Source organism: Atta cephalotes (assembly GCF_000143395.1).
Source record: "Atta cephalotes unplaced genomic scaffold scaffold00037, whole genome shotgun sequence".
Classification (NCBI taxonomy): domain Eukaryota; kingdom Metazoa; phylum Arthropoda; class Insecta; order Hymenoptera; family Formicidae; genus Atta; species Atta cephalotes.
This window is the reverse complement of record NW_012130101.1, coordinates 2,117,520-2,127,919: the sequence shown is the minus strand read 5'-3', so window position 1 is coordinate 2,127,919 and position 10,400 is coordinate 2,117,520. Positions and strand designations below refer to the sequence as shown.

At 33.1% G+C, this 10,400-nt stretch overlaps 1 protein-coding gene across 1 annotated transcript; it reads right to left on the bottom strand.

Annotated features, from left to right (window-relative positions):
• Positions 1 to 1,327: 1,327 nt before the first annotated feature.
• LOC105621775 (integrin beta-PS) lies at positions 1,328 to 6,527 on the bottom strand. The gene is made up of 10 exons (XM_012203228.1): positions 6,514 to 6,527; positions 5,648 to 5,834; positions 5,177 to 5,492; positions 4,854 to 5,082; positions 4,687 to 4,771; positions 3,812 to 4,459; positions 2,956 to 3,267; positions 2,442 to 2,642; positions 1,711 to 2,214; positions 1,328 to 1,393 (listed from the first exon to the last, which is right to left on the bottom strand). The coding sequence occupies exons 1-10, from the start codon at positions 6,525 to 6,527 to the stop codon at positions 1,328 to 1,330; spliced, it is 2,562 nt and encodes an 853-aa protein (XP_012058618.1).
• Between the last annotated feature and the right edge of the window lie 3,873 nt (positions 6,528 to 10,400).

Below are 10,400 nucleotides of genomic sequence, written 5' to 3'. Positions count from 1 at the left end.
CGAGCTAACGTTATAACACGGAGTAAACTTATTTCTACTCGGGTTGGGCAGTACTTTATACATTTATACAATTTCCTATAAACACTTTCGAGTCTCCTTAGTTGCGCAAAAATATACTCTAACGATTAAAACAATTACATTACAGGATATAAAGTTCGCACGTAAATGCAAATTCTTCGAATTTCGCTGCATGAAGTATCTTTAGTATACATTACAGATTGCACTGATAAATAGTGTAAAAAAATAGTGTAAAATTTTCGAGATTCTAGCCAAAGAAATTTCTAGCCAAAGAAACAATGTTTTTTTTCCATGTATAGCAAACATAACGTAATACGAGATATAATTTAATATATGCGATATATTATGAATTGAACTAACAATGAAGAATAAATAAAAAATTTATATATGACCTATTTCGCTTCATCTCGGAATTACTACTTTTGCATCTCAAACTATTACAACTGATTGCCTCGAAATGGTTACGAATGTTCAGTTTCGTATCTGCATAATTTTGCTGACTAAGAACGACATTCGTAGCATTTTATGAGTCATTCCACAGTTTGCTCTTCTGAAAAAAAAAAACATTACATTCGAACAGCATTCGAAATTCTAGTAGCTTGCCGTTTTCCAATATTTGCCGAGAGCTTTTCTTTATCTTGAAAGTGACATCGGAAAATTATCGCAATACAGAAGTAGCAAACTTGCATATAATGCATCTATATAGCTGATACAACAAAGCGAAATAGATCCATGTATAGATTTCTCTCTTGTTTCTGCACGAATTCTAAATTCATCTCTAAATTATATCTTACATATCAACTAATATCCCGTACATTGTTATATAAATAATATTGTTAAAAAAAAAAAAAGTTAAAATGCAAGCGCTATGATACCGACGTTAAAGGCACTTGAGTTTCGGAATTAGCCTAACTAGCAAGGTTCTTAAAACATGATCGCGATAAAATTACGACTTCGTAAACAATTAGCGCGTTTCACACGCGCATGCATCCGAAATTGCAGTCTATGTTATATGGCAGTATTAAGTCGTTTTTTACAAATATCTCAACAAAAAATAGAGCATACCGTATATATATATATTTTTTTTGTAAATATTAGTTCCTTTAAATAATTATATACGCTAAAATGTTAGCTTTAGATCTTGTTATGTTGTTTGAAGCTTTCGTGTAGTTCAAACTCTTGCTAAGTTTCGAATCGCGATCGGCATTCGCGATTATTTGCAAATTATTTGAAATCGCATTCCGTCGCAATTACGATGTAATTCTTTTTTTTAAATCTCACGTTATCCTTTTTTTCATTTTGAGACACGTTATTTCCCGGCATAGGTCGGATTCTTGAAGGTGGAAGTCGCTTGCTTATAGATTGGATTCTCTCCCTATAAAGCGAGCAAAACGAATTTTTTTATATTAATTTGTACAGAATAAATCTTACAAAAAGATTACTAATACTTGAAATTTTGATAATTAATCTCATTGTATTAATCTTTTTATGTTACTTTACTCCATTTTTTATATTTTATTGCATTACGAGTCCTTTAATGCCTTTTCATTTTTTAATTATACTTTTTCAAAAAAAATAATTACAAACTTATCCTGGTATTCAAGATTTTTATTTTTGATAAAAATTGATTTGAGAAGTTTAATTCTTAAAAGCTCAATCTGATTATGGCTTATAATATTAGATTATACGAACCGTGTCCCATTTTGCCATCATTCTCTCCTTTTCAAATCGGGCAAATTCTCGTCTATCGTGTATAGTTGTCAGCAGCTTCCACAGCAATAGCAATGCAAGACCGATCAAGACCACCGCCGCGATCACGCCTAGCACGATGCCGAGCATGTAGACCTGCGGCGGGCACTCACGCTCGTTTTGAGCGCGCACTTGCAGGCAATTGGTCTCATTGTAGTAATAGACGAAGTTATACTTGCAGTCGTCCTCGTCTGTGCCGAAGCATGGCACCTCGTCGTTGTCCACATCGACGATCACTGTCTCGACTCCCTCAGGTACAAATTCCTTGCAATTCCTCGCGCATTCCTCTGGAACGCTGTAGTTTCCGGTGCCGTACATTTGACACTGTACACAGGGCTTCAGTTCTTCACAGCGACTTGGGCAGGTCGGGCACTTATTGCAGTGTTTACCGGAATACCGAATATTGCCTTCCTCGTGACAGATGCACTCTCCGCAAATACAGTCACCCTTTATAAAGAAAAAGATGAAATCTTATGATAAATCTCTAATTTTTATAATATTTCTAAATTAAAACTAATTAAATTATAACTAAATATTCTCTTTTTTAATGATTAATGTGTAAATTAATGTGTAAATATAAATTATTATATTTCACTGTAATTAAAATTATATTAGAAAAGAAGAATTAAATAGTAACTGCAGTTTTCTGTCGTCATATACTTTCAATCACTTACATGACCTGAGCAGAGTACACCGTTCGTAGTCCCTGGTGCAATGCAAGAATCATTAGAAGACCTGCAGTTGCAGGATGGTCCGGTCCAGCCAGAATTACAGACACACTGACCGCATTCGCAAGTGCCATGATCAGAGCAGAGCTTACCTTGATCACGATCACAAGAGAAATTGTCGCATTCGCAAAAATGTCCCGATATTATCTATAAGAATATAAATTTACATCGCAAATTCTCCATGTGAATATTGTTAATTACATTTATTCCATTTTGTTTCACTTCTAATTATATCTATCTTCTTTTCTTTGCATTTTATTATGTATTTCTTATATATCTTCCACTGTGTGTAACTGTTACTTGAGATAATAATTAATAAGCTATTAAAAATAAATAAATAAATTTTGCAATTATAGATGCAAAGATTAAAGAAGGTCATATCAATGGAGACTCAAAAAAAAAGATTAAAGAAAAATGCCTGTCATACAAGAAGTTATCTGCTAGAGAATTCAGGAAATACCTCGTCCGGATTCTCCCGCTCTTCGCACTCGCATTGACCGCAGGCGCACGTACCACGACCAGAGCAGTCGACGAGGGAAGTATTGTCAGGACGACAGGACTGGAAGTGCTTGTCGAAGCCAGTGAGTTCCTGGTGTGAGCTGCACTCGCAGTGTTTACCGAAAAATCCATCGTAACACTCGCAAACACCGCATTTGAGTGTGCCCATGCCATTACACTCAGGTGCATGCTCCTCATACATGTGACCTTGACGCTCGCACTCGCAGTCGCACAGCATCTCCAGATTCACGGTGAGGGTCTCGTTGATACCAACCTGGAAAAAAAAATTTGATTAACATAACAATGCTAAAGTAAAAAATATAAAAATAAGAGAAATATACAGAACATAATTGTGATCACGATTTTTCCAGTGATCTGAGTGGCACTTCCGATCTGACAAAAATTATTTTGAATAAAAGTTAGTCAGTTTTCAATTCCCACGTTTAACTTTAAGATTATCTCAAGGTCATAGTACAGCAAGTCATTGACTCGTCTTGACATCAGTTACAATATTATGAAGTAGAAAATACGTGCTAAAATACGTACTAAAAAAATTAAGTTTTTAATTTACTTTACTTTTTTCCTAAAAAGAATATTTTGCAAATTTTTAATATTGCAATTAAAAACTAATTTTTATTCAAAAATGGCAATTAGCCAATTAAAAATTTTTTATTCAAAATAATTTTTGTTAGACATCGGAAGTGATCATATTTACATGGGACACCCTGTATAAATATAGAAAACAAAAACTAAAACAATAAATTAACTGATATATTTTTTCAATTGACCAATTAAGTTTGCATAATGATTTGATTTACCGGATAAATGTCAAACTTCTGTTTCCATTCCGATCTGTTGGCCGGACAGCTGGTAACCTCGATCTCCGCAATGAACTCCACTTTCGTGCCGACTTTCAGTCCGTCGCATTTTGACGTCTCAACCACCGGTCCAGTGCCTAAGCAGCTTGAGAAGTATTTTACCTTGATTGCGCTGCTGGCTGTGTCTTTCATCTCCACCGAGCTTGAGATAGCGTCGTACTGTTCGCGGATCAGTTCCACGACGTTGCTGGAATCGTCCGAGAGTTTGCCAGCAAAAGAACCTTCAACTTGCTTGGTCAGTCGCTTGTAGACATTGATCTGTTCCTCGGTGACCGCCCATATGACGTTTATCGCGTTCTGCTTCACCTTCAGGTTGATCTGCGAGATGCTCGGATAGTCTTGTAGAGACGAGTGGGTATACATGCCACTGGTATCCAAGTGACAGAGACCGTCATTCGGTTTGATAATACCACCCAGCTTACCATCGCCTGCATAATGAAAACCAGCGTCTGTTGAAAATACCAACAGCCGGCGCGCCTTTTCGCGCCAACCGATCTGATTCCGGCAAACTATCGCCTGCATGATCGCGTCAAAGCCACCCTCTGGGGCATCAAGATTGCCAGATACTGACGCGTTACGTACTAATCCCTGTAAACAAGAACGTCTCACTAGGAAAATCGATAGAGAATAAGATGTTTTATTGATTTCAATCCAGAATTAATGAAAGAGTCTTTCTAAATCTAGAGAATTAAATTGTAAAATTAAACTACATTGATAGAAATGGATTAAAGTAGATTAAATCAGATTTATTAAGTTAGATTTGTACGTATGATTAAAAATTTGTATGTTATGCTAAGGTACGAATATTTATGTACCGCAAATTTGCTTGTGTCCTGAGAAAGCCTCATGATGTTCTTGTATCCGTAAGGCGCCGCGCAACCGTCACATGGTTCGATAAGACTGAGAGATTAAAGATTTAAAAAATGAGTAATGGCACATTGGACAGCACGATATACTTTCTTCGATTTATCTCGAGACTTACGATTTCGGTACCGTATTGACGTATGGCATCACGACTTTGTCGACAAAACTACCGAAACCCAAACGAAAATTGCTCGTAATCTTGCTCATACTCTCTACCAATAACTGGCCCAAGTCAGACAGTTTTTTTTTGTCGTCTTCCATGGATTTGCTCAGATCCATAAGATAGTAGAGATCGACAGGATAATCCTCTGCTTGAGAATAAGCGAAATGCATTCCGTAAGCTTCATCTAAAACAAATTTATGTATCAAGTTGATAAAATAAAATATTCACAATTTTAGTTTTATTTTTATTTTCAAATAATAATATTAATAATAATTTACTTATTCTGAGCTTCAGATTGACTTCTTGCGGCCACATTTGCACAGCTTCTTGCCTTCTGCTCCCACTACCGCCCCAACTCTCTTTATGAGAATGCGAAGAAGATGAGCTAGAAGATGAAAAATTGGAATATAAACTTTCGCTGCTACCATATCCTCCTCCTCCTCCTCCGCCACCAGTGGCGTAACCACCCTTCGTCAAGTTTCGATGTCGCAGTCTGATGAAGACAATGTCTGGGTTCCATATGTACTCAGGAGGACACGTCGCAGATATTTTAGTATTGATGTTCGGCAGGAAGCACCTCTTCTCCGAGAATTTCTATAAAAGCAAAGTCACTATATTAATAATTAGAACTATATTTAGAATCTATATTAATAAAATATCAAACTGCAAATTTACTCATCTTTCTGTCAGTGAAAGAACTACATAAAGAGAAGGTATAAGAATTTTTGATCAAACTAATATAGACTTACTGGTGCTGCGCACCAAGCACAATGTGGAGTCTGTATGCATTCATGACATGTCTGTTTACTGATACATGGATTCATGCCAGTCAATCTCTCTGGAGGAGGAGGAGGATAGTTTGCTTGCGCAAACGAGACCGATAGGCTCGTCGCTAACACCCCTAACACGAAGATCCATCTTGAGCTGCCGAACATTCTGCAAAATCGTAGATAAGCCACAATTAATCTTTTAATTTGAACATTTATGTAAACAAATAAGAAAAGGTAAAAAATTAATTTAATTCTGCAATTAATTTAATTCTGCAAAATCGCAGGTATATAATATGTACTAGTACACACTAATTCAATCAAATCAAATTTATTATAAGAGGGATCTGTATCAAAAAGAGTTTTCAGATTGACAGAGTAATATGACTCAGATTACATTAAGATAATCATCTCAAATTAGAAGAGACAGACTCAAATTTTAATTCTTCATTTTACTTTAAATTAATTCCGAAATTAAAAATAGTAATTATAAATTTTTCCTCTTTTGTAAAAACAATAAATATTACGTATAATTTTCAAATAAAAAGTCTGAAGAATTTTAAATTATTTAAAAGAATCCAAATATCATTCATAGAATACACTCAAGAGAATTAAAAAAAAAAACAAAATGTAATACAAAATCGTAACTTGATGTAATTTTTGTTATGATTTGATGTAATGTTATACTTGTGTTAATTATTAATAGTTTTTACAAACATAATATTATTCATGAGGTTCATTAACAATTATAAAAACGTTATCCATCAAAATTTAATTACGACACCACTGATTTTTGCTTAATGTTCCACTCTCCCGCATTAAGGAATTGGTCACCTTAGATTACATACGATTTCGCTTCCATTTCCAGGGAACCGTTTCGACGCGAAAACGGAAGAATCGCGATCGACCGGGAACTGCCTAGTCGTGCACGATGTGCACCCTGCGCTGCTTATTCATACGACGGGGACGATGCCGTCATCTTTATATTTGCCAAGCATCATCACTCCGATGTCTGCTCGCGCGTGCGACCGAAGCGGACGATAAGCGGCGGAGTTCGTGTCGTAAGATGCAGTCAAGAGAGGCAAAGAGGAAGCATGCTTACTTATTTCCGTGAGACGGAGTGTCTTTCCTCCTTCCTTTTTTATCTTCCTCCGTGTTGTTCTATAGCATCACAAGCGTAATGTTTGGTTTGATGTTTCCCTCGTCGTCACTCGGGATCACCATAAATGGCAATCCATCGAACGAACGCACCGACGCGCACGCAACACTCCGTAGGGAGTGTTCGCTTCTGCCGTTTCTCGCGTCGCGTCGCGCGTCGCGCAGGTAGCGCTGCTACTGTCCGTTGTGAGCGCGGCTATGTCAACGCGGGTCGCGGATTGGTCTGCTATCCATCGCGCAATTAGCTGCGTTCAGCTCGTTGCGAACGTGCCTCGAAGTTTTCTGAAGAATAAATAAAATATACACAGTATTTCATTTTATTCTTTTATTATATTCGAATATTTCAACATAAAAATCGGCAGAAAAATCTATAGATGGAGACGTACAATCGTAACGTATATTATATGTCTATATTATACAACTTTACATATTTTCAAAATATTTAATTAATTGCCTAGTTAAGATTAAAATAAATCATTGTATTTAAATGAATTTTTAGTCAATATTAATTTAAATTATTGAAATTCACTATAAAATCTTTTAAATTATATATAATTTAAATTATATATACATAATATAAATTATAATAATATAAATTATAAATAATAATGTTGTTGTGTGTAATTATAATTTAAAATTCTTCATACAAATATAAAGGAGTTTTAAAAATTTTTTTATTTATTTCGATTAACAAACTATAAATAATGTATACGAAAAATAACGATTTTATAAAAATCACTAATTTACAACAGTAGTTCATAACAAATATAAATAATTATAGAATTCTTTTAGAAATAAAAATCAACATTACACATATTATTCTTTTTAAAATAGCTTGATCGAGCTCAGAATTATTTAAATAATAATAACAATATATTAACGCACCAGATGTAATGAATTTTTCATTGTTTAATAATTTGATTGTTTAATAAGAATTAATAATTTACAGGATTTATGCTTACAGATACAATATTAAATTTTTTCGTATTTTTTAATTCAATTTAATTTGATTCCATTAGTAGCGTTATGTCGCACAGCATCGGAGTGAAGTTAGCGTTACTTCTAAATTAGTGAATCAGTAAACATACATAAGAATATAAAGATTATGCGTTTCGCGGATTTCCTTCCAGATCCATTTTTCGAATGCCAACGTTTCGGGCCAGTATCAGGCTGCTCTTCGCCCTGATGAACTGTAAGGTTCATGAAACGTTCATAAAAATGGGAAGCGTTTTTATTTCATTTTTATTCATTCATATTTATTCATTCATTCCTATTACAATGGAAGATGCATCAACTTAGATAATTGCATGCTAATCGTAATCTGTTTTACATATTAAAATGTATCGATGAGTGAATACGAAATCATCTCGCATTTCAATAATCCTTTAGATAGAATTTTTTCAAAATTTTTTCAGAATTGTTTAATACTATATTTTCTTATGGTAATAAAAATGAGAAAATACAGTAATAAAAAGTTGATAAAAAATTTTGGAAAAATTCTTAAAGTTCTATGAGAAGAAAATAAATGATTTTTGTCTTTTGCAATTTTTCTGTAAAAAATTGATAGTATTGCAGTAAAAAAATTATTGGAAATAAACCAATATTTAACGATTTTTAGTAATTAATATCTCATTAACCAATGCAAAAATCGCAAAATGGTAGAGGATTTTTCGATTCAGTTTAGTCCGCCGAATTTAAGGACATCTTGTATAATATTATATTCATATTATAAATGTTTATATATGTTTATGTATATTTATACATACTTATATATATTCATGCATGAAAAATTTTTTAGTTGGTCAATCCATGCAATTTTTTGAAAAATCTGATTGTATCTAATTGTGACTAATTGAAATGCGAGATGATTTCGTATACACTCACCGATACATGTACGTTTTAAAAGAAGATTACGATTAGCGTGTACAATTGTCTAAGTTAATGCATCTTCCATCTTTTCGATTCAATTTAATCCATTCTACGCTATGCGAGAGTTTTGTAATTAATTAACAGACAATGTATTAAAAAGTTAAATTCTAATCACGCTCGTAATGCAAAGCAATAAACAAAACAAATTCAAAATCAATAGATTTAAACGAGCATATCAGATGATGATTAATTTATAATTTATTCTATTATGTCACGAGAAATATAAAGCACGCATGTACGTTTCGGATTTAGCTTTCCTCAGCAACTTCAAAAGATTTTTTACATTAATTAAATATAAATATAAAGAACTTTATCTTATACATACAAATAAAAGTAAACGCGGATATCACATAGTGCTCTGTATGATGTCAATAAGAAATCAAAATGTTGAAGTCCATATTATAAAATTTATATTGCAAATCAATTTTTCGGTCTGTGGCGAGAATTGGGTAACGTGAAATTATAAAATCCTTGTATCACCAAAAATTTATGGATGCATACAATGTCAGAAAACTAGAATGGAGATTATGAATAAGAAATGTTGAAAATACATTTTTAGAGCTAAGAATATAAATTGTGAGATCAATTATTAGACACCGTGTATATGTTTATGAATATTTATACATGTTTTACAGTGACGGATTAACGCGTAGGAAGCAAACAAGGCACTTACCTAGAGCGGCAAATTTGAGGGGGCGACAAATTTTTCAAGACAGAAAGTTTTCACACAGTTGAAATAAATTTTTAATAAGGAATGGAAGTAATTCGTTACTTGTAACGAAGTTATAGTTACAAATTACTTTTTTTTGTTAACTTTATTGGTAATTGCGTTACTCTTTTTTTCTTTGGTAATTGTAAGGAAATTACACTTTTTCAGAAACTTTTTCAGTAACGAATTTTACAGTTACTTTTATCGTTACTTTGCATGATGAACACAAGCCAATCATAGCGCTTGAGACTAGAAATTAAGCCCCTCTGTGAATGGTCGTCGATTTTAAAAAAGTAACGGAAAATGAATGTTACTTTCTCAAATAACGGTAACTGTAACTTTTAAAAATTAGTAACTAGTAACGGTAACTTGTTACTTTTTCTACTCAGTAACGAGTAATTTGTTATTTTTAAAAAGTAACTTTCCGTTCCCTGATTTTTAATTTGTTAATCCATTTAATTACATCTCTTCTCAGAATTTTTTTATATATGTTAATTATGAAAATATCATAAGATTTTTAAGATTTTTTTGTAAATATAATTTCTGATGAAATGTTATAAAATCTAAAATATTTTTTAAAAATTATGAGATGAAATTTCAGAATATTTTAGAATTCACTTAAAAAATTTTGAGAGAAGATGTAAACTTTTCGAATATTTCTGAATATTTCTGAAAAATCTTCCAATTCGTATAAAAATTATGAGAAAAATTTTCACCAGGATAAATTCACCAGGAAAAAAAAAGAAAGGATACAGTTAAAAATGTATTATATTTATATTACTTATTAAAGATTATTGGATTATTGGGTTTTTGTCAGCTGATGCGGGGGTACAAATCATTTTTTTATCCATTTTCTCTTTTATTTTATATAAATTAATAATCACCTGAGGGCGGCTAGATGTTGGTGCCTAAGGGCGGCAAAATTCGTCACTGCATGTT